We start from the raw sequence: 26,610 nt of genomic DNA, 5'->3' as shown, positions 1-26,610 counted from the left end.
CAGGCGGTTACGCATTAATCCGCTCACCCTCCCCGGTTCAATCATCAACCCAGAAAGGCGTCTGGCAACAGCCAAACCTGCGCCGGTTACTGATTAAGGGCCCTCCCAGGGCGCCTCTGAGCCCCACCTGCCCCGCCCCCGCTCCCAGGGCCCCACCCAGCGTCCCCCACCACCACACTGCAGCCAAAGCCCGAGGCCGGGAATAGTCGGTGCAGACCGGACAGCGGTTTGGGGGCAGCCCCCTGGTCAGAGCCCAGAGCCAGGGGTCCAAGGCCCGGACCCCGAGCACCGGGCTCTGGCCTGTGGCCTGGGCAGTGGAGAGGGAGGGCGTGTGAGAGCACACGTGGACTGGCCAGCTCTGCCCACGCAGCCCTTCCCTGGAAACAGGGCCAGCAGGGACCCGGGAGGGGCTGCCCAGGGCTCGTTGCGGGGTTGGGGGTGACGGCTGTGGGCTCAGAGCCAGGCCCGCTCACGGGGAAGCCAGGGCTGGCGGAGTGCGGGGCGGTCCCAGCCTCCGTGTCCGCTGTGACCATCACGCAGGTCTCCCTGACACCCGCAGGGTCTGTGGGTGGTGTCTGGGCAGCGGCTCAGCTCTGCACCCGGGATGGCTGACCCCGCCCCAGGCCGGGCGTCCCCTCACCAGAGGCACAAGCCGGCCCCCGGCTCTCAGGCCTCAGACCCATGTGCTCCCGGCGCAAGGACCCCACCGGCCACCGGCCACCCTTCTTCCCTCCCAGCACTGCCCGGGGCCAGGCCGGCAGCTCTGAGCAGGCCGCGTGGCCTTCCCCCAGCCTGCCCAAGCTATCACGTGACAAGGCCCCTCACGCCTCACCTCCCCACCTGCACCCTGGCCGTCCCAACCCAGGACCCCGCTGCCCCAGGGGTCCACCCAGCCCGAGGGCTCTGCCCCGCCCTCCAGAAAGCCGAGTCTGTGGGCGGGGCTGGGGGGCACCACCCATCTTCCCACCAGGAGACTGCGAAGCCCTGGGGATTGCGAAACAGTGCACGCCCACCCCACGGGGGAGGGCGGAGACCCCAGGGCCCCGGAGGCAGGTGGGAGACGGGAGGGACGGCCCAGGCTGGCGACTCCAAGGAGCCTGGCACTGGGGGTCCTGCTGGCCCAGCCACAGGCTTTAACCCCAAGCAGCACCGCAGGTGGGGACCCGGCTGGGCCAGCGTCAGCTTGGCTTCCGGCCTGGCCCCGGCCTCGTGCGGGCCTCCTCCTAGGCGCACCTGCTGCCCGGCTGCCCAGGCGTGCGCAGCAGGCGGGACCTACCCGGCAGGCAGGCGCACTCGTGCGTGGTGTCCCCCGTGGGGCGGCAGGTGCCCCCGTTCTGGCAGGGCGACGGGCTGCAGGGCACGAAGGGCAGCTCGCAGTGGGGGCCGGTGTGGGTGGCGCGGCAGGCACAGCGGTAGGAGCCCACCTCGTTGTGGCACGTGCCCCCGTGGCGGCACAGCCCGGGGTTGCTGGCGCACTCATTCACGTCCTGCCTGCATGTGGGGCCGTGGAAGCCGGGCAGGCAGCCGCAGATGTAGGAGGACTCGAAGGGCAGGCACTGGCCGCCATTGGCACAGGGGTTGGAGGCACACGGGTCTGCCTGCTGGCACGACTTCCCTGGTGGGGGAGGGGTGGGAGAGAGGGGAGGCAGTCAGCCCCCAGGTCACTGGGGAGGGGCCTCAGGCGTGACCCCGTGCGGCCCCCAGCATCTGCTCCGTGGTCATTCTTTCTGCACACACCGAGGGCCCGAGTGACCGCCCCCTGCCTGGGACAGCAGCCGGTGGGGCGCGGTGGCCTGGAGCCTGGAACCCCCACACGGGGTCAGGGGCGGGTGGGGGCGGACACAGGGCACCCCTGGAAGGCAGGCCAGGGCCTGGGCCCCCACCCTCACCTGACCAGCCTGGCGGGCAGCGGCACTTGAACTCGGCCAGCGTGACCAGGTCGCAGGTGCCCCCATTGCGGCAGGGGTTGGTGACGCAGGCGTGGTCGAGGGGCGTCAGGCACAGGGGTCCGGAGAAGCCCAGGGGGCAGCTGCAGGCGTAGTCCACGGCGCCGCCGCGGTCCACCACGTGGCACGTCCCCGCGTTCCGGCAGGGGCTGCTGAGGCACGGGCTGGGGTCCTGGCACCGCGGGCCCACGAAGGCCCCGCTGCAGCTGTTGGCACACAGGCAGGCCGGTTAGCACCGCTCGGCGCGGACACCTGCCACGGCCTCAGCTGCCCCGGACAGCCGGGTGCGGGCGCCAGGGCCTCCTCGGGGAGGCGGGCAGGGGGCGGCCGCACGATACGCCGCTTCCCCGCACTGCCGGCTGCCAGGGGCTTAATGTCACCTCCAAAGGACAGTGACTGCTGACTGGGGGAACAGGCTGCAGACGGGAACGTTCCAGAAAGACCTGGCTCAGGCTTCAAACCCAGCCAGGCCGTGCTGACCCCAGGGGCCGCCCTGTGATGGAGACCACCCTGTGTACGGGGCTGGGAAGCAGGGCGACACCTGGACTAACGGACGGACGCTGTCTCCCACACGGGCGCCTCCCCCCGAGGAGGCCGAGCCCCCGACAGCAGCAGGGCTCCGCGACACATCCAGATGGCACTGGCCAGCGGCCACAGCTGGGGAAACCAAGGGGTCACTGGTCCCTGCCCGCCTCCCCCCAGGACCCACGGTCCGGGCCTGGCCTCGCAGGGTCCCCGGCCACCTGCTGGCCTGGTCAGGGGCGGCCTCGCTTTCTCGGCAGCAGAGCCAACCAGAACGGCCGCGTGGGGAGACGGTCCCCGGGCCGGGCACACCCCAGGCCTGCACCTGAGCCCTTGCTGCCGACAGTCCCGGTCCGCGTGCTGCTGGCTCCGCCCCCGCCCGGGGCAGGGGTCTGTGGGCCCCACCCCACAGGCCCGGGGGCATCTGTCTCCCCTGCAGGCTTCATCTGCGGCCACACCTCGGGCAAGGGGGACACAAAATGGCCACTCCACTGACCATCTGCAGCCAGAAAGCCACAAGTCCCCACCCAACCAACCAGGCTCCAGGAACACACCCCGCCCCCGGGCGGCCGGGCCTGGGACCCTGGGACCAGCGAGCAGGCACAGCCCCGAGGAAGGCGCGCCCTCACCCGCCTCTCCTGCGGGGCCCCCGCGCGTGAGGTCCAGTTACAGGCGGGCCAGGCCGCATCAATGCCCCATTGTCACGGGCGGGAGCTGGCCGGGGCTCCCACTGCGAGAAAGAGCTCTTTCTCCTTTCCCAGCCGCTGACGAAAGCAGCAGGGGGTGGGGGCGGGACACAGGGCGCCCGCTCATCAAAGCCGCGGCTCCCGGCACACACACTGGGCCCCTCCCCAGCCAGGCTCCGAGGCAGGAAGCCCACCGCTCACAGCCAGGGCCGCCCCATCACCGGTCCCTGGCAGACACGGGGGGCGGTCAGAGCAACGGAGTGCCCCAAGGTGATGGGACACGGGGGCCTGCCCAGACCTCACCCCCCCCCGGCCACCCAGGGGGGCACCTGTGGGAGACCTGCCCAGGCCAGAGGCATCCCCGTCACCGCGGCCGTGTGACGCTGGGCCGTCCCCGGGGAGAATACACCAATAAATCAGGCGTCGGCAGGCGGACAAAGCAGCTGGGAGCAGGTGCGCCCGCGGGTGGATGGGGCAGCAGCTGCTCCCGCCGGGCCGGCTGGCAGCCAAGCCCGGCGGGTGGGGCAGGAGCCGGGCGGCCGGCCGAGGAGAATGTGGGGGAATGCAGTGGCTGAGAGGGCCCATTGTCCTCCACTGCCACCCCGGGCTCCGGGGGCCGCACCGAGGCGCGCTGCCCAAGGGCCTGCCGTGGGGCGGCCAGCACCTACCACTCACACCCCAGAGCCACGGCACAGGCAGGGCCACGGGAGGGGTGGGGTGGGCCCTGGCTCAGCCGGGAGGCGGCGGAGGGGCTTGGGAGTGCGGGCAAGGGTGCAGCTTTGGGGCCATGCCCGGCCCCCACACCCAGGCCCCCGCTCCAGCTCCAGGTGGCCTCAGCCTGGGCCCACCTGGCCACGGAGCTGGGCTGCCCGGGGACTGACACCTGTTGCGCCTCCTCTCCCCAGTGCCCAGCTGTCCCTTGAAGGGGTGCAGCTCAGCCCAACCTCTGGAGCGGCCATTCTGTCCTGCACACCTGTGCTGGCAGGTGGGTGTGGACGCTGGGGACACCCCACGGGAGTCCTGGCCAGGGCCACGCGGAGCGACCCACGACACCCCCGCCGCCTGTGGCTCCTCCTTCCTCCCAAGATGGACGCAGCCGCCCTGGCCGGGACAAGAGCGGCACTGTCCCCCCACCCCCTGCAGCCCCCACGGCACAAGCCCAGCCACAGAGATGGGCTCCCCTCCAAGTCCCCACCTGAGGTCAGCGGCCACTGCTCATGCACCTGCCCTCCCGGCCCCCACGGCACTCGGTGGCCTGGCCGCTCAGGTGAGCAGCAGGTGGCTGGGGGCGCGGACGCGGCCGGGCCTCTGCCTCGCTTTGTTCCGGGCGTCGCCCGCCCTCCACAGCAATGCGGCTCCAGAAAGCGTCGGAGGCAGATGTTGCCGTGACCTTTCACCCGGGACTAATTCTAAATTGTGCTGTTTTCCTTTCTAAGCTAAGTGGCCATCTGCCACCCCGGGGTCAGGCGACGGCTCCCCCTGCGCACAGTGACGAGGGGGAGGGGCTGAGCGGGACGAGGCGAGCGGTTTCTGTCCAGCCGGAGGGTGGGGCAGTGTGGGGCCCCTCATCACGCGGAACCAGAGGGGCTCCCTCTGATGGACAGCGGGGGCCCGGAGGAGGGGCCCCCAGCCAGATGTGCACCTGCCCATGCTGGCGTCACCTTCCCGCGAGTGCCTGGGGCATGGCAGGGAGCAGCCCCCGGCCACCAGCCCAGACTCTGGCTCTGGCCGAGGCCAGGCTGGACTGGCACAGGTGAGGTGCACCTGCTAAAGGCAGCTGTGCAGAGACACCCAGGACTCCCATGGCACCCGGGTGCCCCGCCCCACCCCAGGGGCCTGCGGTGGGGAAAAGCCTGGAAACCGAGGCCGGTGCGGGGCTGTGCTCCGCAGGGGGGCGGGGGGCAGAGCCCCACGCAAGGGCTGAAGCCAGGCACCGGCCGGCCCCGCCCACCACCCCAGGCAGCCCGTGTCCCTGGGAACAGAGGGGAGGCAGCCCTGGCTTTAATTAGCCCCGGCCCGGCTCCCCCTGTGCTGGGAGACCTGCCCAGGTACACGCCCCCCCCAGGGCCCCCTGGCTCAGCTCCCAGCCCATCTCCCGACACACACAAGTCCAAAGTTTCCCGGACGGCAGGTGATAAATGGGGGTCATCTCCTCCCCAGATGCCCACCGCGCTGCCTGCTCCTGGGAAGCCGGGGCCAGACCCTGCCGGGCTCTGCCTCCCCCACCCAGCCCTGACTGGCCTCCTGCCCAGGGAGGAGTGGGGGGTCTCACTGCACCTGCCTGGGTCCCCACAGGGCATCAGCCACACCACCATCAAAGCACGGCTCAGCCTGCCCCACCCCACAGCCCGACCCTGCCGACCCCCCCGCCCCCAGCAGCTGCCTTCTGCCCAAACCACAGCTGCCCTGCCGCACTCACAGCCTGACCCCCACCCCGCCATCCATCACCCCCGCCAGGGCAAATGGGTCAGTGCAGGCTGGGTGGGGACAGGAAGGGGACCCCAAGGCTCCTGCCGCTGGGAGAGGCCAGATTAGGCCTGAGAACAGAGGGCCAGCGAGCCCAGGGCCGTCCCAGGCCGAGCGGCCCAGACCCCGCCAGGAAGCACGGCTGCTGACGAATGAAGTGCTCACGGCAGGCTGGGCAGGGGCTCCCCGGAGGTCCTGGGCAGAGCCCCACACGGCACGGAAGGCCGCAGGCTGCCCGCACACCTGTCTGAGACCAGCTGGCTGCGTGGGGAGACGGCCCCACCGGGCCCAGCCGGCCGCGTGGGGAGACAGCTCCACAAGCCGCGACTGACTCCCCTTTCCGCTCCCAGCTCCCTCTCCCACAGGGTGCAGGCACGGGGCGCCCACACAGGCCCTGCCCACGGACGGGACGCAGAGCCACGGGCTTGGCGCGGATGCCTCCAACCGCCTGTGGCCTCCCCTGGCCTCCGCGGCAGGCATTAGGCGGGGGCAGCCCGGAGCCGCGCGGGGCCCCGCTCCCCAGCCTCAGCCGGAGGCGCCGCGGAGGGGCCGGCCGGAAGAGAAGGCCGCGGTGGGCACTGGGGAAACCGAGGCGGGCGGCCTTCCGCGCACCCAGGGCTCTGCTGCTGTCTTCCGATCTCCGCCCGAGGCGCGTCCTCTGGGGCTCCAGCAGCCTGCGCGGGGCACAGGAAAGGCCAGCTTCCTTCCCTGCTCCGGGGAAGCCCTTTGTGTGGGGGGCGGCCGGAGCCGGACGGCCTCCCGGAAGCCACCTTTCCCACCACAGGCAAACAATGCCTGAGGCCCCGCTGGCCCCAGCAGCCCCAACCGAGGGGCCTGGGGGCCAGGGCAGGCTCCAGGAGCTTCCGGCAAACAGCCCAGCTGGCCCACAGAGGGGCGTGTGGGGGCACCAGGCCCCGGGGCTGTGAACCCAGGGCCCACGGAGGGGCGCGTGGGGGCACCAGGCCCCGGGGCTGTGAACCCAGGGCCCACGGAGGGGCGCGTGGGGGCACCAGGCCCCGGGGCTGTGAACCCAGGGCCCACAAGGGGCGCGTGGGGGCGCCAGGCCCCGGGGGTGTGAACCCAGGGCCCACGGAGGGGTGCGTGGGGGCACCAGGCCCCGGGGCTGTGAACCCAGGGCCCACGGAGGGGTGCGTGGGGGCACCAGGCCCCGGGGGTGTGAACCCAGGGCCCACGGAGGGGTGTGTGGGGGCGCCAGGGCCCGGGGGTGTGAACCCAGGGCCCACAAGGGGCGCGTGGGGGCACCAGGCCCCGGGGCTGTGAACCCAGGGCCCACGGAGGGGCGCGTGGGGGCACCAGGCCCCGGGGCTGTGAACCCAGGGCCCACGGAGGGGCGCGTGGGGGCACCAGGCCCCGGGGGTGTGAACCCAGGGCCCACGGAGGGGCGCGTGGGGGCACCAGGCCCCGGGGGTGTGAACCCAGGGCCCACGGAGGGGCGCGTGGGGGCACCAGGCCCCGGGGGTGTGAACCCAGGGCCCACGTGGGCGTGGTGGCACCAGGCCCCGGGGGTGTGAACCCAGGGCCCACAAGGGGCGCGTGGGGGCACCAGGCCCCGGGGGTGTGAACCCAGGGCCCACGGAGGGGTGCATGGGGGCGCCAGGGCCCGGCCTCCCCACGGGCCACCGGGGTAATTTCCCATCCAGAGCTGCAGACGAGGCTGGCCCCCCCTAGATGCGCACACGCACACCCCACTCGGCTCCCGGCACCACGCGTGCCACGGGGCCTGCGCTCCCGCGTGGGGCGAGCCCAGCCCTGCACCCCACAGCTGCTCAGCCGAGGTGATCGATACGCACACGGGGCGGGTGCCGCTGGGAGGGCTTAATCCAAAACTCGATTAATGAAGTCGGCGATCGCAGACAGAGCTCGGCGCCAAAGCCCAAAGCGAGCCTGCTGACAACTTCCACCACGTGCGGGGGCTGGGGGGAGGCCCGGGGGGGGGGGCACCCGGCATCCTCCTGGAGGACGGGGGCGGGGCACAACCAGGCCACACCCCTCCTGCTCCCCCGCACTTGGGACTTCACAGCTGCGGCCTCGCCGGGAGGCGCAGGCAGGTCAGGGGTGCGGGCAGCCCTGGGGCGGGTCCGTGGGAAAGGCGAGGAGGGCGTGCGTCCCTCCCGTCCCACCCGGCCCCGGCCTGGATTTCGCGGCTGACCACGCATCTCCCCAGGCCAGGAGGCCCAGGGTCGCTCCAACCTGAGTTCAGCTGAAACAGGAAACCCATGGGGGCAGAGGCAGGGTTCCGGGCGGGAGCCCTGGGAAGCAGGCAGTCCCCAGCCACCTCTGCACCGCTCCCCCACGGTGCCTGTGTCCCTCCTGCCCATCGTGTGCACTCGGGGGGCTCAGGGAGGTAGCCCACAGCCACCTGCCCCCAGGCAGAGAGCCGGGGCGCTGGGTGAGGCAGCTCCCAGGACACCTGCCTTGTGCGGCCACACAGACCCCCGCGGGGCCAACTCTGAGCTGCCCCCTGACTTAGCCGTGGCAGAGGTGGTGGGCAGCAGATGTGGCCCCCCAGGCCACGCCCACCCCCACAGCCCACACTGGCCCGACAAGGTGCAGAACAGCCTCCCGAAACAGCTGAGCCCCATCCCAGCCCGGCTCGCACAGGCGCACCTGCCGTCCACACAGCCACGGCCACCAAGGTGCCTGGGCTCCAGCTATGGGCTCCCAGCGCTGGAGGGGCTCTTGGGGGCGGGACCCAGGGTGTCCCAGGACTGTGGGGGGCACTGAGCTGTCCCCAACATCACCCGTATCCTCCCCATGTGACCCACATCAATCTCGCACCTGACCCCCACCAAGCGCCGACGCTGGCACTGGCTGGCTGGCCTCCCACACACACAAGCCTCAGGCTGCCCCCCGCCCCGGGAAGGAAGTGAGGCAGAGGCAGCCCCGCCCCCTGGGGCTGCCCCCAGGAGCCACGACCAACCAGGGACCGACCAGGGACGAACCAGGGACAGCCGCGCACGGCAGGCAGAGGCGGGGCCGAGTCCCCGCGGCAGCATCTGCGTACCAGAAAGCTGTCAGGGAAAAACAGCCTCAGAGCCCGGCTTCTCCGCCAGCCTCATTTCCAGTAACCGCGCGTTTCCGGCCGTCAGCACCTGAAACCGAGGGGGGAGGCCCCTGGACGGAGCCTTCCCGCTCGCACCCCCACGGCAGCCCCCAGAGGCCAGACCCGGCCGGCCCCGCCCACAACCGGCGGGACACTCAAGGCAGAAAGACCCCTCCTCCCGCCAGGGCGCCCTGCAGGGACCGCCTGGAGCGACGTGGCCTCCCACGCGGCTGTGGCGCAGGCTGACGGAGGCAGAAGTCTAGGGCCAAGCCACACCTCAGCGCCCAAGCGTCCTCCCAGCCCCGCGTCCCCCGTCCGGGCCTAGGGACTCCCAGGTGTGTGAGGGGGAGGGGGAGCCCACCTCTCAAACCCCGGCCTGTCCACACACAGACGGGCGGCACCTCGGGACCCGCCTCCCCGCGGCACTGGCTCAGGGAAGGGCCAGGCTGGCCCCCTGCGCTGCTGGGGATCCCCTGGCTCGAGAGCACCCCACAAACAAGGACACCCAGGCAGGCGACAGGGGAAGCCCGGCGACCGTGGGGTGACAAACAGCCCCGTCTACCCAGGAGGCCAGGGCCCCCGGAGCCGGCCGCAACCCACGCGGTGGGAGCCGCAGGTGTCCCTGGCGGAGCTGAGGGCGGCCCGCAGTCTGCCCGAGACCCGGGAGCGGCCGGGGCGTCTGAGACCACTCAGAGACAGAGGGCAGGCCCCACGTCTGGACTGTGTCCACTGACGGCCCAGAGCCTGCACCCCTGGCCGGTGCCCGGCCCCAGAGGAACGAGGCCGGGCGCCACACCGCAACCCAGCCCGCCTGGGACACACGCGCACGCCCAGAACAGGCAAAGCTTGGGAGTGGCTGTTTTCGGGGACAGCTTCAGCGTGGGGTGACAAAAACGTCCTGCTCCCAGAGTCCGGGGTTGAGCTAAATGCCACCAAAGCGCCCCGAATGCCATCGGACCGTGCCCCAAGTTCCACGCTGACTACGGTTGAAGGGCAGGCTTCCTGCTATGCCTAACTGACCACTACCGACAGCCATCCAGGCCTCGGGGGAGTGGGGTGAGGGCCCGAGAAGGGTGCCCCCCGCCCTCCCAGCCTGCTCCGGCCATCAGGGGAGCACACCTGGGCCGGGGCAGGCCCCAGCCTGGCAGAAGCTGCCCGCCGGGGCCGTTCTGACTCCCAGGGGTCAGCCTGGCTGCATGTCCCTGCCGCAGCAGAGGGGCCCCGCCCCGGCCTGGACAGGCAGGCAGGCCCGGGCCCACCGCCAAGACGCCCAGGGGCAGCCGCTCGTTAAACCTGGGGATGTGAGGGGCAGGACCCGCCCGCACCGCCCGCCTCCGTCTTCCCACCTGTAAACTGGGAACAAGACGGACCGCGCCCACCACCAGCAGCGCCTGCCAGGCTTCCGCGAGGCCCGAGCCGGGGCCGCGTCTGCCCTGGCCGCCGTACCCCGCGTAACCCAGGAAAGCAGCACGCAGCCGACTGCAAAGCCACATCCTCTCGCTATTTATAGCCAAGACATGAAACAGGAAAGGTCCCCTCCCCACACCAGGATGGCGCAAGAAGCCCTGGGCCCTCCACGGGGGCCTTCAGCCTGCGACGCCCCCCACGTCAGGGGTCCCGGCCCCAGCAGCTGGGCCACTCCGTGGGGGGCCGCCCCAGCCTCTTCTGCCAGGTCACACGTCTGTCCCGTCCCGCTCTCCACTTGTCCTTGCCCTTCAACGGCAAAGTGCGGGTTGCAGGGACCTTCCCTGGAAGAACCCTGGGCCCCGGCCACCCCCCCACTTTCCACCTGACGCCGCGTCTGTGCTGTTCTGACCACATCCTGGAGGCCCAGGTGCGACACAGACCAAGGCCGGCACTGTGCCTCCCCGGGGCCTGGCTGGGACGTGCAGGTGACTGGATGGAAACAGCCAGACAGGGGTGACAGGGACAGCTGGCGTCCAGGGCCCGGTCACTTCCCACCAGGCCCGTAAGGGAAGCCACACCCCCAGCCCCACTTCCTCGCAGAGCGGCTGGGAAGCGGCTGGGAAGTGGCTGGGGCGGGCGGGCGAGCGCACCAGAGGGGCAGGGCGGCCACACGCAGCACCAGCTGTGCGACCCCAGGGCCACCGCCTGACCCTGACATCAGGCCACGCCAGGCCCGATCCCGCTAGTCACGCGAGCTGGAGGCCATCCCGCCGCCTTCAGCCCACCCTGGACGCTGACTGAGTATGGGTGAGGCTGGGCCTGCCGCGTCCCCCGCGTGGGTCCCACAGGGCTGGTGTCGCCGTGCCGCGGGCTCAGCACCCCCATCAGAGCGCTGGTTCCAGTTCTGGCTGCTCTGCTCCCGACCCGATGCTGAGTTCCCGGCGTGGGGAGGCAGCAGCCGCCGACCCAGGTGCCGGTGCCGTGGTCCCCGCTACCCGTGTGGGAGACCTGGGCGGGTTTCCAGGCCCTGGCTTCAGTGTGGCCCAGCCCTGGCCGTTGTGGCCGTCTGGAGAATGAATGAGGGTGGGGGGTCTTGTTCTCGGTTCTTCCAAATTCCTAAACTGTTTTTAAAACGTCGCAGGAAGCAAGGGCCGCTGGGACTAGCACCGCCACGGGTAGCAGAATCACAAAATCACAAGCCCTCCCCAAGCAGGGCCTGGGCCTGCGCCCCACCCACCCACTCTGAGTTAATTCACGAACCACATTAATGTCCCAGGGACAGGAACCGACAGCAGCTGGGGCTCCCAGGGAGGCCGGGAGGGAAGGGCCTCTCACCTGGTGCCAGCCACCCGCCCCCTACAGGGCAACTGGGAAGCAGTCCCACTGCACAGATGGGAAAACCGAGACCCGCGTGCCCTGATGACCCAGGTCACGGAGCTAGCGGGGCGCCGAAGCCAGGGCTGGACACGGGGCGGCCCAAAGCTAACGCCCACTACCCCCTTCTCCCCCGGGGAGCTCCGGCACGAGGGACCACTCCACTTCGGGGGCTCCCAGAAGATGCCCATCTCCCAGCCCAGAGGCCAGCAGCCCTGGACAACACAGCCCACCCCAACGGTCGCTCTGCTCCTGGGGGCTCTCCGGCATCCCCAGCACCGGACGGAGCCACCGTGGCCACCACACATGGCAGCTGCCCAGAGGCCACGCCCACCTGCCCCCAGGTTGCAGCCCCTCCACAGTCTCGGGGCTGCACCTCCTGGGACGGCGCCAACGGACATGGCTCCTTCCGCCTCTGAGCCCCGCAACCACCTGACCGGCCGCCCGGGACGGCTCCTTCTCCCCGGGATGGGAAGAGGTGATTCACCGGGGACAGGCGAGCCGCCGCCTGATCCGTTCCCATGCCCTCTGCAGGGGAGTCAGCACCATGAGTCCAGAACTTTCCAAGCACGGAGCCGGGATGGGGCCGGCGGGCTCGGGAGGCCCCATGCCAGCTGCCTCCTTGGGAAGAGGGTGGGATTCTCCCCTGGGCCCCCATGGGCCCCCCGTGGGCTCTGGCCAACTCCTAGACAGACCTTCCGGGGCCTTCTGAGAAGGCTGGGCGGGAACCGGGAGGCAGGGCGGCCCACGGGGGGGGGGGGGCAGTGAGAGTCCCCGGACCTGCGTCCCTCGGAGGCCCTGCTGCCCAGGGGTGGGGGCCTCTGCCCACGGCGCTTCCGTCCTGCCTTCCAATTGGCTCTGGGGGGTGGCGTGGGCACAATGAGGCCTCTGTGGCAGAGCTCGGCTGAGCGCCAGGCCCAACTGAGGCAGGCTTCCCGCCGGGCCCGGGCAGGGGACTCGGGGGGCGCGCGCCCGGCACCGCCCTCCCAGGAAGGTTCCCAGCCCTGGCCCGCGGAGCGCCGAGCGCCGAGGCAGCGAAGGGCGTAATTAATCACTCGGCATTAATCCGCCTCCCCAACAATAGCGGCTGCGCGGCCGCTGAAGCCCAGCTGTCGGCCCCTGAATGAAAGGAAACGAGATTTAGGGCCGCCAGCGTCCGCGAGGCTTCTGCACGGGCAGGGCAGCCCCAAAAGCCAGGGGGTAGAGGAGCCGGCATGCATTCATTAGTGCCTGACAAAGACACAATCCGCTTTGTCCATTAAACTGCACGCAGACGGCCTAATTGGCTTCGGCGTGGGGGGGGCTGCCGGCCCACAGGCCGGGCACCGGGGCGGCAGGAGCCGCCGGGGTTGCCACGGCAATGGGCCCTTGGGCGGTTGGAACGAGGGCGCCCACGGCTGGGGAACTCCCTCCGGTTCCAGACGCCTCTTCGTTATTCTGGTCAGGGACGAGCTGAACTTGACGGGCGCCGGCCGGGGGCCGACGGGGGGCTCCCGGGCAGGCGGGCGGCCGAGGAGGAGCACATTCCAAGACATCCCGGCCTCCGCCCGCCCACGCCACCCCGAGTCTGGGAGGTCAGAGGCTGCAGATGCCGAGACAGGAAGCAAACTCCCCGCAGGCGGCCCCACATCCCACAGCCCCAGGAGCTGGGTGCAGCCCGGCACCCCGGGCCCAGGGAGGGCTCTGGGCCGAGCAGGGGGTGGGTTTTGTTTGGAGCTGTTTCCTGCGCAGGGGAGGCGGCTCCCCGGGTGACACAGTGGGGGAGGACACACAGCACCCCCCCACACCCACCGTGTCCCAGGGTCTTCAGGAATCAAGGGGCGCCAGGGGTCGCCCCTCGACCCCGAAGCACACTGAGACCTCCAGCGGCCAGACCCGCGTGCGGCATAATTGCTGGTGATTAAGTAATTGCCAGGCTGGGTCCAATAAAAGTCAGCACGTGACCCAGCCGGCCTTCTGGGCTATCCCCAGAAGACAATGGCCCAGTGTTCCGGGCCGCAGCAGGCAGGGGCTCGGCTCCCCACCAAGGCAACAGGTCCCCGGCGCGACGCGGCGGTACTCACACGCAGGCCTCCGTGCCGTTGGCCACTTCACACCTGCCACCATTCATGCAGCTCTCCCCGGGCTGGGAGCATCTCGGGCCTGGGGAAGTGGGGGAGAGAGGGTGGTTACCGGGGCTTCCCGAGGGCCCACCCCTCGATTCCGGGGCATGAGCGTGGGGTGGGGAGCGGCCGGGGCCACAGCCCGCCCCGATGAAACCCGGGGGCTTCAGTGCTCTGGCCCAGGGTCTGTGCCCAGAGGTGGCCAGGCCTGGGAACAGGTGGGCGAGGCCAGCAGGTGAACTGGTGGGGAGGGGCAGCTGGAGCCCCCCCCAAGCTGGGTGCTGGGGAGCCCTGGAGGGCGGGGGCCCCGTCCAGCCACCCAGATTGTCTCGTGCGAACGCGATCTGCCAGGGCAGCCCCCACTCGTGGGAAAATGCGACAGCTGCGCCCCCGCCGCCCCGCCCGCCGACAAAGCGCCAGGCGCGGAATCAGAGCGGCCCATTGTCGCCGGGGCCGCCTCCGGGGCACGGGGACAGCGCCCGGGGCCGCCCCGCCTCCGCCGACACCCAATACCTGCCCCCGCGGCGGGCGTCTCCAGGGGCAGCCCCGCCACGGCCCCCGGAAGGCGGCTGCGGAGCGCGCGCGCGCGACCCCCGCGCGCGGCTGCCACGGGACGGGTGTGAGCTGGAACCCACTTTTTGGGAGGGGGTACCGGACAGGTCATTCTCACGCCCCGGAGTTCCCGACGGGAGCGCGCGGGAACCAGCGCCCCAGCCCGCGCGCCGCCCCCGCGGTTTCCAAACTTCAGCTGCGGAGAGCGACCGAAAACTCCAGTCCCGCCAGGCACGGGGGAGGCCTCGGCGCATCTCCCACCCCCACGCACCCGCCCGCGAGCCGGGCTGCGCGACACGCGCCGCGCGGCCCCGGACCCCGCGCCCCGCGCCCCGACATCCGGGCGCAGCAGAGAACACAAGCGGCCCCGACAAGCAACAGGAAGCCAGAGGGACTCGACTCAAACCGAGAAGCGGCGGGCGGCCGGCGGCGCGCCCCGCGGGGCCCCCACGGCCCCACGCCCGGCTCCGACCCCGACCGCGGAGCGGCGCCCCGACGAGGGGCGAGCGGCAGGGGCCGGGCCGCCGCTCCCTGCCCCTCCAGGGCCCGATCCCCCACGCGCGCCCGCGCGCGAAGTTTCCGGGGAACGCGGGGAGTTGCGGGCCGCGGCGGGCGGGCGCCTACCTCTCGCGGCCAGCGCGGGCAGCAGCGCCAGGCAGAGCAGGGGCGCCGGCAGCGGCCGCATGCCTGCCCGTCGGCTGCCCGCTGCCCCGGGCGGCGGCTCCCACGCACACGCGCGCCCGACGGTGCGGCGGGCGGGTCCCGCTCCCTCCCGGCCGGCGGCGCGCTGCGCTCTCGCAGTGTCCGGGCCGGCTCGGCGGCCGCTCGCCCCTCCGCAGCGCCCGCGCCCCTGCGCTCCCGCCCGCGGCCGAGGCACGAGTGAGGCGCGGGGCCGCGCCGCGCTCCGCCCCCGCCGGGAGAGCCGCCCCCCGCCCCGCCCCGGCCGGCCCCGCCCCGCGATCCCTCCGCACCCCGCGCCCCGTCGCGGGCCGCGCGTCCCTGCGCGCGCGCCCCGGGCGGCCCCGCGCCCCGCGGCCTGGGGCGCGCGTCCGGAGCCGGGCGCTGGGCGGCGGGGGGCCGCGGCGGCGCGGGGCGGGCGGCAGCGGGCGCCCGGGGACTACTTCTCGCTCTCAAGTTTTCGGAGGCCGAAAGTTTGAGCCGGGGCTGCGGAAGGATCCGCCCGGGCCGTCGCCTCGCGCGGCGACAGGGGGGCGCGATTTGCATCTCAATAGCCGAGGCGGCGCGGGCGTGGCGGGGCAGCTCGGTCCGGCGGGGCGCTGGGCCCTCGGAGCTGGGCCGGAGCGAGGCCTGGCGCGGGGCTCGGTGCGAAGCCTGGCTGCGTGGTTGGCCCGGCGGCTGCGCCCTCCGGGGCCTCGAGGGTAACAGCCCGGAGGATGGCGCCCAGACCCCCCACCCCCAACCCCGGTCACGATGACCTTGAGGGCTGATGGCGCCGGGGCCCCTGGAGAGAGGGGCCAGGGCCTGGCGCGGGCACGCGGTGGTGCAGGGAGACCCGGGGCTGTCACGCGCACAGCTGCTCCCACGTGTCCCGTCGGGCGGCCGGTTTTCCGCGCGGCAGTGCTAGCGCGTCCCAAGTGTGCCTGCCTTGGCCAGTTCACGCCGCAGCCGGGGCAGGGGGGCGCAGAAAGCTGGGAGCCGAGCGGGGCAGCCCTGGCCCAGGGGGGCGCACGCAGGCTGGCGCTCTGCGCACCTGACCCGCTGCCTTCTCTGGGCACACCTGTCTCCGGGAGACGCGGCGGCTCTGCGGCGGGGGGCCCGCTCCTGCCTTCCCAGAGCCAGAGCTGGGGTAGCACCTCGGGGTCAGCGCCCCGGAGGCAGCGCCGCCATGTTTATGTAACAGAGCCCTGCAGCCCATAGAAGGAAGAGCCGGGCTGCGCGGTCCGCACCCGGCGCCGCCCCTGCTCCCGCCGGGGTGGGGAGGGGGCCGGGGCTTCCGCTGGAGCCCTGCAGAGTCCCTGATCCCTGGGGCGGCCTGAACGGAAGGAGGGGAGCCCTGGCCTGGGGTCCTCCCCAGCGCTGCGGCCAGCACCTCCACTCTCAGCCTCTGCCCTCGGCCGGCAGGGAAGAAGGTGGCAGACCACAGACAGGGCCCTGGGTGTGCAGTAGGAGGGAGGCCCCCAGGGCCTGGGGCTGGGGCACCCACGTGGCAGGGGCTGGGCCCTCATCCACGCAGGAATGAGGCTCTGCGACCCCCGAGCCCCTCTTTACGGAGCCAGGGGGTGGGGGCTGAGGAAAGCGGTCCAGACCAACCAGGGCCACGTCCTGGTGGCAGGGCCTGGAGACCCCCTCTGCCAGTGCAGGCTGCTTGGTGACCCCGTGCTGGGGGGGTTGGGAGCCGACACCTGGGCAGGGCGTGCGGGGCAGCCAGGCCTCCTCTGTGGGAAGCCGCTGAATGGAAGGGCCTGCCGTTCCCCAGGCTGCCCTGGGAGCCGGCACCACCGAGGCGGGGTGCATCGGTCACTTCCTCCCCTTCAGACACGCCGGGGCGCCCTCGTCAGGGCTGGGGTGGCCGGGCTGGCACTGGCCTGGTGTGAGGGGAGAGGCCAGGCCCGGTCAGAGCTGAGCGCAGCTCTGTGGACGTGGAAGGTAAAGGCGTCCTCGCTCGGCGCCGGGTGCACGTCTGTGTGTGCTCACCCTGCACTGTGAGGCCAAGCGCAGCCTCTGAGCGGAGCCGGGCACTGCGCACGCAGGGGTGGGGGTCAGCTGATGGGGCCGTGTGTGTGTGTCTGTGTGTGTGTGAGTGTGTGTGTGTGAGTCTCTGTGTGTGTGTGAGTCTGTGTGTGTGAGTCTCTGTGTGTGTGTGTCTGTGTGTGTGTGTGAGTCTGTGTGTTTGTGTGAGTCTGTGTGTGTGTGTGAGTCTGTGTGTGTGTCTCTGTGTATGTATGAGTCTCTGTGTGTGTGTGAGTCTCTGTGTGTGAGTGAGTCTCTGTGTGTGTGTGTATGAGTCTCTGTGTGTGTGAGTCTCGGTGTATGTGTGAGTCTGTGTGTGTGAGTCTGTGTGTGAGTCTGTGTGTGTGAGTCTCTGTGTGTATATGTGCATGTGGTGTGTGAGCATGTAGATATGTGGGGTATATGTGTGTGGCGTGGAAGCAACATATATACATATTGCAGGTATGTGGGGGTATATTATGTATCTGTGTGTTTATGTGTATGTATATGTATGTGGGTGTATGTATGTGTGTTCATATGTGTGAGCATGGGGGGGCAGCATGCTAGGGCACCTGGGAGGGCAGCAGTGATGGTCCAGGTCCTTGGGCCCTGCACCCACGTGGGAGACCCGGGTGCAGCTCCTGGCTCTGGCTTTGGCCTGGCCCGGCCCTGGCCGTTGCAGCCACTGGGGGAGTGAACCCGTGGACGGAAGGCCTCTCTCTCTCTCTCTCTCTCTCTCTCTCTCTCTCTCTCTCTGCCTTTCAGGTACGTAAACAAATCTTTGAAGTGACTGTAAAAAGTATCAGAACTGCTTCGAGGAGACGGCCCTCCCCAGGCTGCCCCCGGCCACTCGCGAGTCTGCCCCGTCTGTCTGCCCCTGCCGGGCGGTGCCCTCTCTCCGCCTGGAGGCCTGCATTCCCCAGAGGCCGGCGCTGGGCCTTGCCGAGGCGGGCGGCCCCGGGCTGGACCCTCCGGCTGTGCGGGCAGGGCCGGCTGGCGCCTTGCAGCTCTGCCCTTCAGATAGACTTGGGCCGGCCTCAGAGGCCTGTACACAGGCGCACACACAGTGCACACACAGACGCACACTGCACACACATGGCACACACGTGCGCGCACGCACCCGTGCACGCACAGGCGCACACATGCACACACAGGCGCACACACGTGCACACACACAGGCACACACGTGCACACGCGGGGAGGACGGAGGTCCATCGTCAGGGCAGGGCCTCCAGCTGGCTGGCCCGCCCTGCCCGTGCGGGAGGGGCCTCCTGCATCTCCCCGGGCCAGCTTTGCCAGGCCCTCGGTGCCCACTCTGCCCGCCCTGCCTGCCCGGAGCCCTCCAGGCCCCCTGCAGAGACCGGAGGCACAGCCCTCCCTGCCGGGTCCTACGCACAGACACACACACACACGCATGTGCACACACGGGCACCCCAGCTTTGCTGCCTGGGACGGGGTGAGGGCACGTGCTGCAGGGTCAGCTGGCCTCCCCCAGCCCGTGGCCAGCCACAAGTGCAGTGGCCCCAGGTGCAGCCGGGACTCTGCCCAGGCACCGAGCAGGGCAGGGGCCAGCACGGCCCTGCTGATCCCCTGGCCCAGACACCGGGGCACGCGTTGCCCGGGCAAGTTCCCAGACAGGTACCGGGCTCCCGAGCCGGCTTCCACGAGGCAGGATGGGCCGGCCCCCCGGGCAGTCTGGCATTGCCACTCCAGAGGTGGGGCGCAGGGTGGGCGGGACGGCTCAGCCTGATGGGGACCACTTCCCTCCCCTCTTCTGGGGCCTCAGGGCACAGACCCCACCTGCGGGTGCCCCAGAGGCGGCCCCTGGCCCTGGGCATGGCCTCAGAGGAAGGGCCTCTTGCCTCTTCCCACCTCGCCAGCCCCCAGGGCCCTGCAGCTGCCCACGGGCCTGGACTGAGCTGGGTCTAGGCTGTGCCCTCTCGGGGAGGTGAGTGGTCCACCCATGGAGCCCCAGGGGGTCAGAAAAGGCGGCGCCCAGCTGGGGCCCCAGGAGCGTGTGGGTCGAGGGGTACATGAGGAAGGCAGGGCTCTGGGGCCGGAGCTGTGGCATAGCGGGTTAAACTGCCACCAGGTGCCCATATGGGCGCTGATTCGAGTCCCGGCTGCTCCACGTCCAATCCAGTTCCCTGCTGTGGCCTGGGGAAGCAGCGGAAGATGCCCAAGTGCTCGGGCCCCTGCACCCACACGGAGACCAGCAAGAAGCTCCTGGCTCCTGGCTTCAGCCTGGCACAGTCCTGGCCGTTGTGGCCATTTGGGGAGTGAACCAGCGGATGGAAGATTCTCTCCCTCCCTCCTTCCCTCCCTCTCCCTCCCTCTCTCTCCTTCCCTCCCTCCCTCCCTCCCTCTCTCCCTTGCTCCCTTCCTCCCTCGCTCCCTCCCTCTCTCCCTCCCTCTCTCTTTGCCTTTCAAATAAATAAAATAAATCTTTAAAAAAGGACCTGGGGGCTTTGCCGGTGGCAGCGTGGGCACGGCGGCTCAGGACCTGTGCCCTCCCGGTGGGAGCTGACGGAGCCCCCGGGGTCGCTGGGGCTCTGAGGGGGGTCAGCCGGCCTGGCCTGGCCCTAGGCCCAGCTCAGGACCTGCAGAGGCTGTGGGGCTGTGGGGAGGGGGAAGCCTCCATCCAGCCTGGCCCCCTGCCCAAGCAGCTCAGAACTTTCTCCAGGAAGAAACGGCCTCAGGGGACGAAACTGCAAGGCCCCGCCCCTGGGCGCTGGGAACTCGGCCCCCCCCAGGGCTGGGGCTGAGTCACTGGGAAGCCACCGCCTCCTCCCCTCCCCTCCCCTCCCCCTTCCTCTTCCTTCCCCCTTCCCCTCCTTTCCTTCCCCTCCCTCCCCTCCCTCCTCCACCTTCTCCCCTCCCCTCGACCTCTTCCCCCTCCTCCCCTCCCCTCCTTCTTCCCTCCCCCTCCTCCCCTCCCCTCCTCCACCTTCTCTTTTGCTTCCTTCCTCTCCCTCTTCTTCCTCCCCATCCCCTCCCCCTCCCTCCTCCCCTCCCCTCCTCCCCCTCCCCTCCCCCTTCCTCTCTTTCTCCCCCTCCTCTTCCTCCCTTCCTTTTCCTCCCTCCCTCCCCTCCCCTGCCTCACTTCCCCCCTCCCCTCTGCCCTCCCCCCTTCCCCCCTTTCCCCCTCCCTACCCCCTTCCTTCATTCCACGGTGGAGAGTGGCTGGAAAGCTCATTTTAATTTGTTTGGAAAGCCCATGGTGTGTGTTCCCAGAGCAGACCCCTCTGCCTAGCAGGAATCCCCCAGCCGGGTCCGACCCCTCCCGCTTGGGCTGTCCTTGACCCCAGCCACCGCGGGCTCCAGAGCTTCTTGGGGCCTGGGCTTCCTCCACTTTGCTCCAGACCCGTCCAGAGTGTCCATCGGCCCCCACGGCCCCCACGGCCCCTCTGGACACGGGGCCGCGAGCAGGTACGCACACCTGTGAGCCGTTGTTGGGTCTCCAGGGGGCAGGAACCCCCCTGCTTGCCTTAAGTGAGGCCGAGTCCTCCAGCTGCCGGAGAAAAATCGCCCGAACCCAGAGCGCTGTGAGCGTTGGCGTGGGAACGTGAGCGCGCGCTCAAGTGAAGACAGGCTCTTTGGGGGCGCCTGGCCCTGGCGCTCGCGGCTCCCGCGGTGGGGGGGGCGGCGGCCTCCCTCTGATCATCTCAGTCAGCTTTCCCAGAAGTCAACAGGAGGCAGCGAGCCTTCCTTGGGGCTGGGAGGTGTGGAATTCCCGACGCCTGTCTGAGGGTCGGGGGACCCTGCAGCCGCTCCTCCGTGAATCTGGCCGCCGCTGGGCGGGAGACGCTCACGTAGGGGCCGCAGGGGCGGGAGATGCTTGCCGGGGTAGGCTGCCGAGGGGGTCTGGGCCTGGCCAGCAGGCGTGGGAGTCCCCGGGCCCCCCCTCCCTGCCCGGGGTGCCCAGCAGACCCCCACGGGGGACATGGATTCAGAGCCTCGGGGAACGGCTCTGTCTCAGGTTCTGTTCTCGTGGGCCAGGCAGGGCGCCGGCCGGGCGTGTGCTGGACGGCCCTCGGCAACACGGGGAGGCAGGGGCCATCTCTCCCCCCTCCCCAGGGCCCACGCTCCTGGGGGATCTGTCCTCTGCCCCCCGAAGCTGGGGCTGCTGGCGGGGCTGTGATAACATCTGCTCCCAGAACTCTGCGTCCCGGAGTTCATTCCAGAGGAGGGACGTGAGGCAAAGCAGACGCTGCCTGCCCTGAGCCCCCCTCCCCGCTCCACCCCCAGCCTGGAGGCTCCTGGAGGCTGCGGGCGGGGAGGCCCCGCCGGGCTGCGCAGGGGAACCGTGTGCGGGCTGCAGAGCCCACGCCTCTGTGCACCCACTCACTCCTCCGCGGCTCCACCTGCCCATCGTCTGTGGACCAGCACTCAAGCCCCTGGTGCCTGTGCCCGTGCTGGCCCTCCCCCCGCGACGGAGACGCTTTTGAGATGTTCCAAATGCGGGCAGGTGGCCGGGCAGCAGGGATGGGTCCTGGTAGGGCGTTGGGGGGGTCTAGGGGCTCAGGCCACGCCCGGTGGAAGAGGTGACGACTGGGGCAGGTGCCTGCAGCCCAGAGGTTCTGTGGCCGAAAGAGAGCGCTGGGCTCAGGTGGGCGGGGCCGGGCAGGAGGCTGCTCTGAGAGCCAGGGGAAGTAAAGGAGACGCAGACGGCTGGGGACGCTGGGGACGGTGGACAGGCCGGCTCCTCACGGTGCTCACCCTGCAGCCTGCGTCTAGCACGGGCCAGCGCGGGCTCAGCAGCTGCAGGCGGGTGCCGGGGCTTCTGGCTCAAGCCTGGCGGGTCCCGTGCGTTGCTCCTGCCTCCAGGAGAGGGTTCCCGGCCTGTCACTTGCTGGTCACGGATGGCCTGGGTTCCCTCTTGTCCCCCAGAGGAGACAGGGTAGTGCCCCCAGCCCCCAGCCCAGGCTCTGACCTTATCCGGAAGCTGGGTCTTGGCAGGTGTGACCCAGTGGAGGGAGGGGTGCTGGGACCCAGGACGGAGGCTGATGCAGCCGGGAGCCTGCTGGGGCTGGGGCAGGCGGGGGGAGGTGGGAAGACCCCTCCCAGGGGGGCTCAGGAGACACACGTGTCCATGGCTGAAGCCACCACGCTGGCAGGGATTCGTCAGCTGGGAATCTCATGGAGCACACAGGTGCACAGTCATGCGACGAAGACGGCTTTCGAGTCCCACACGTCGGCTCAGGCTGTGCACCGGGGTGGTCAGGGGCCCAGGCCGTCGCAGGCCTGCCCTGTGGCTGTCTCCACCCACTCACTGGCTGTCCCTGGCTCTGAGCAGTGCAGGGCGGCCGCTCGGCCCTCCTCACAGGCAGCAGGCAGAATGCCTGGCCTGGCGTGCCTGTCCACTGTGGCCGAGTGGCTGACACCGTCCCCTTGAGGGACAAATCTCTGCCCAATCGCCAGCCCCTGGGACTTACCCCAGCTGCGTTCTCTAACGATGAAGGTGGAAGGCGGCCAGACCAAGCCACGACGGGGCCTCTGAGCCCAGGTGTGTGCAGCTGTCCGTCAGGGCCCGCCGGCCCGCCCCTTCCAGCAGAGGCCAGAGCAAGCCCAGGGCTGTAGTCTGGCTCTGAAAGTGGAGCTGGAGCTGCCCAGCGGGCCTGGCGCTCGGCGCTGGCCTCCGGCAACAGGCTGCCTCTCTCCAGCACACGGGAGGCTGCGGACTGCCTGGAGGGTGGTCAGTGGGCTGGCGGCCAGCCCCTGGGTTCCTCAGAGCCCTGAGATTCCCTGGGCTGGGCCTCAGCTTCCGAGTAGACGCCGACACCCCCGCGAATCCTCAGGCTCCACCCTGCGCGCTGGGGTCCCACGGGGCAGGAGCCAGCTCTCCGTTCAGCAGCGGAGGCGAGGAGGGGGCTCCTGGCTTCAGTACGGCCCAGCCCTGCTGTGCAGGGGTCTGGGGAGTGAGCCAGCAGCTCGAAGACTGATGGACTGCGTTCTCTCTCTCTCTCTCTCTCTCTCTTTCTGCCTTGTGGATAAATAAGCAAATAAATATGTTTTTTTTTAAAGATTTATTTATCTGAAAGTCAGAGTTACACACAGAGAAGAGAGAGAGAGAGAGAGAGAGAGAGAGGCCTTCCATCCGCTGGTTCACTCCCCAACTGGCCACAACGGCCAGAGCTGCACGGATCCAAAGCCAGGAGCCAGGAGCTTCTTCCAGGTCTCCCACGCGGGTGCAGGGCCCAAGGACTTGGGGATCTTCTACTGCCTTCCCAGGTCATAGCAGAGCTGGATCGGAAGTGGAGCAGCCGGGACTCGAACTCATGCCCGTATGGGACGCTGGAGCTGCAGGCAGCGGCTTTACCCCCTGTGCCAAAGCAATGGCCCGAAAATGTGTTTTAAGCACATTTATTTATTAAGCACATTTATTTATTAAGCACGTCGTAGACTGGGTCCTGCCTTCAATGTCGTGGACCCACCTCTTCGCCCCCAGAGCCCACGGGGTGGACATGCGGCACAAACCCCCAGCTTATGGGCCCCTCTTCGGGTGCCTTCCCTCAACACCCCCACCCCAGACGGCCAGGCCCTGCCTTACAGCTTGAAATTGGTATTTTTGTTTTGTTTTGTTTTTGACAGGCAGAGTGGACAGTGAGAGAGAGAGACAGAGAGAAAGGTCTTCCTTTGCCGTTGGTTCACCCTCCAATGGCCGCTGCGGCCGGTGCACCGCGCTGATCCGATGGCAGGAGCCAGGAGCCAGGTGCTTCTCCTGGTCCCCCATGGGGTGCAGGGCCCAAGCACTTAGGCCATCCTCCACTGCACTCCCGGGCCACAGCAGAGAGCTGGCCTGGAAGAGGGACAACCAGGACAGAATCCGGTGCCCCAACTGGGACTAGAACCCGGTGTGCCGGCGCCGCAAGTGGAGGATTAGCCTAGGGAGCTGCAGCACCAGCCAAAACTGGTGGTTTTTATCGGCCACTCGGTAGGCCACAGCGGCAGGCGGGGTTGGGCTCGCCACTTGCAGCATGGACACTCGACCTGGGTATGGATGAGTGGGGTTGGGAGGAACAGGGCTGCTCTGCCCACCTCCCACCTCGCGCCCTGAGACTCCCTTCCCGCTCACACGCCGTGGTCACCCCTCCTGTGACCCCCGGCAGCCCCGGGAACCCTGAGCACACACCTCGGGCTCCTGGAAGCAAACTCATGGAGGTTTGCAGAGGCGAGCTATGGCGTGGAGGTGGTGTGGGGCCCCGGGGACACCGTCTGGCCCAGTGAGAGGGAGGCCGCCTCCATGGTGGGGGGGGGCTCCTGCTGGGTGGTGCTTTCTCTGGGGCCCAGTGGCAGTGCAGGCTAGAGCACACGGCCCCCAGCCCGGCCTCGGGCTCTCGGCCCGGGAGCTGAGAGAGGAGACTTCTGGGAGAGTCCGGGAGCCCAGGGGGTGCAGAGCCAGATGGCCCTTGGCAGGGGCATCTCCTGGGTGGGTTCTCAGGTCTGCGTTGCCCTTAAAGATCCTCTTAGCTCCCGAGTGAGATGCTCAAACTACCGTGCTGTGTCCCGCGGATATGGGTCGGCCGGGAAACCTTTCCCTCAAGTCCAGCCCCCACGGGAAACGGGCCGGCCTCGGTCCTGTGGGGTTGTCAGGGTCACTTAAGGGCCTCCAAGGGGTGGCTCGGAGCATCCCGCGGGCCAGGCCTCTGTCCAGCTGCACCCCAGGGTCCTACGGCAGCAGGCTCGCTGCTGGCGTCTCCGGGCGATGTGCCAGGCCAGGTGGCCCCCTGGGGCGTGGCTCACGGGCAGCACTTCTGGCCGATGGCTGAGGCTTGCGGACCCCTGGTGCCTGTTCTGCCCACACCTTAGGGCTTCTGGGTCTGGGAGGGGGGATGGCTGTGCAGAGCTGTCTCCTGGGGGAGGGGCCGAGCCGGGGGACAGGAGCCACCCTGGCCACACTGTGGGGAGGGCCTTGGCCCACAGCCGGTCATAGCAGATACCGCGTCCACCCCTGCCTTCCCAGGCCACAGAGGCTAGGCCAGGGCAGCGCTGGGCTCCATGCCACCAGCCCACTGCTGGGTCCCTGCCCTCCAGCCGAGGCCGCCGGCCACCCCGTGCACACTTCCTCACTCCAGAGCCAGCCGGGGGGCGGCGGGGGAGAGGCCGTGGGCTTCACGGGGAAGTGGCCTGGCTGGCGCTCTCCCCGCGCAGGGCTGCACCCGCCGCCGCCTCCCGGGCCAGCAGGTGTTTCCGCACCCAGCTGCTCAAGGGGACCCCGGCGCTCACCGCGGGATCAGAGGTGCCGGGCCCATGGCCAGGCCACAGCTTGTTGGTCTTGCAGGAAGACGGTCTCTGCAGGCTGGGGACCGGCTCCCCGGCGGCCGCCCTGGGCCTCCCGTGGCCACAGCCACTGACAGGTTTGGGATTCAGAGAAAGGATGTCCTTGGGGGGGTCCCTGGTACCCCCTCAGCTGGGACATGGACGTGGGCACAGTGTGGGGAGACCGCTGGCTAGCAGGAAGGGATGGGAGCCCTGTCCCCACGTGGCAGTGACCAGCGGCCAGCCGGAGCCGGGGAGGACGCCATGGGGCGACATCGGGGCCTGAGCATGGGTGGCACCCACCACGTGGGAGGAGCCTCACTGGTGGGCGGTGCTGCCCTGGGAGCCCAGGCCTCTGAGGGTGGCAAACGGACTGTGTGGCCACGGCCCTCCCTCCCTCCCTCACCTCGCCGAGCCGAGCCTTGCTGTTCTCTGAGAAAGGGCGGGTTCTCCTCACACCACACGGGCCACGGGCCGGGAGAGGGAAACGGGGGTGCAGCCGGCAGGCGGCCTGCAGGCCGGGACCCAGCATGAGTGGGCGGGGCCCTGTGATTGACAGGCAGGCGGGCCTGGCGAGCCCCTTCCCTCAGCCTGGGGTTGGCACTGGTGGCAGCAGCCGGCCCAGCCCAGCCAGCAGGCTGGGAATGTGCTAATCAGGAAGGGGGGGCGAGTCCTCCCAGGGCCACCACGTCCAGACGCAGGACTCCACAGCGTTCTCTGGAGCCCCCTTTTGCAGGGCCCTCAGGCGTCCCCCCTCCCAGGCTGGCAGGTGCACAGCTCTGGGCAGTCCATGCCAGGGCTTCCTCCACTGCCCTGGGCTCTAGCGACAGCTTGGCTGGGGGTGGGCGGCTGGGGAGCCATGGACCCCCGTGGGAGACCCGCATCCTAATCTCCCCACACCCCAGGACCCCAGGGCTGGGGCCAGAAGTGGACGCAGCAGCTGCAGCCAAGCCAGGCTCTGGGGGGCAGCAAACAGGAAAATCCACAGGGGGCCTGGGCGCCCCTTTGGGAAAGGAAGGGGCCGGGTCAAAGGGCACGCAGAACTCTTAAAATCGGCAGGAAATGGAGGCATCCGTGCCGTGCCCCCTCCCCCCCCCAGCCAGCACCGCAGCCGGCCGGTGCGGGAATGGCTGGGGCGCCCGCGGCAGAAACTGCCCACGCCCTCCCGGGGAACTGGGGCCCAGCGTGGGGATAGCCCCAGGCCCTGGGGTCTTCTGTCTAGGAGGAGGGCCCCTGCGTCTGACAGCGTGGGAATCTGGGGCCGCCCGCCCCCAGCCCCGGGAGGCACCGTGCAGGCGCGAGAGGGGCCCAGGCTGGGGAGAGACCGCCCCGTGTTCCCAGCCGGGGAGGAGAGCGCTCCTTCCGCGGGGGTCTCGCACTGCGGCCGGATTCCGCTGCGCCCCCGCAGGACGGGAGGAGGGAGGGAATACTGGGCCTGGTCTCTGTCGCCGCCCCGCCTCGGACGCCCCCACCCCTCCGCAGGGTCCGTCTCCGGCTGCACTGTGGTTCCCACCCCGGAGCCAGCCTGCGTGTGCCCCCTCCACCACGCTGGGAAGCATGCG

The 26,610-nt window shown here is 70.1% G+C and overlaps 1 protein-coding gene across 1 annotated transcript in view; it reads right to left on the bottom strand.

Moving 5' to 3' along the window:
- Positions 1 to 14,988, bottom strand: part of NOTCH1 (notch receptor 1) — a 35,561-nt gene extending 20,573 nt beyond the window's left edge. The window contains exons 1-4 of the mRNA XM_070058926.1: positions 14,744 to 14,988; positions 13,529 to 13,607; positions 1,890 to 2,152; positions 1,277 to 1,615 (exon numbers count right to left, since the gene is read on the bottom strand). Coding sequence (XP_069915027.1) covers positions 1,277 to 1,615; positions 1,890 to 2,152; positions 13,529 to 13,607; positions 14,744 to 14,804 — 742 coding nt within the window. The 5' untranslated portion in view covers positions 14,805 to 14,988. The remainder of the gene's footprint in view (positions 1 to 1,276; positions 1,616 to 1,889; positions 2,153 to 13,528; positions 13,608 to 14,743) is intronic.
- Positions 14,989 to 26,610: the final 11,622 nt, after the last annotated feature.

The sequence above is a fragment of the Oryctolagus cuniculus genome, chromosome 1, assembly GCF_964237555.1.
Source record: "Oryctolagus cuniculus chromosome 1, mOryCun1.1, whole genome shotgun sequence".
NCBI classification, from domain to species: domain Eukaryota; kingdom Metazoa; phylum Chordata; class Mammalia; order Lagomorpha; family Leporidae; genus Oryctolagus; species Oryctolagus cuniculus.
This window is presented reverse-complemented; position numbering and strand designations above follow the sequence as displayed.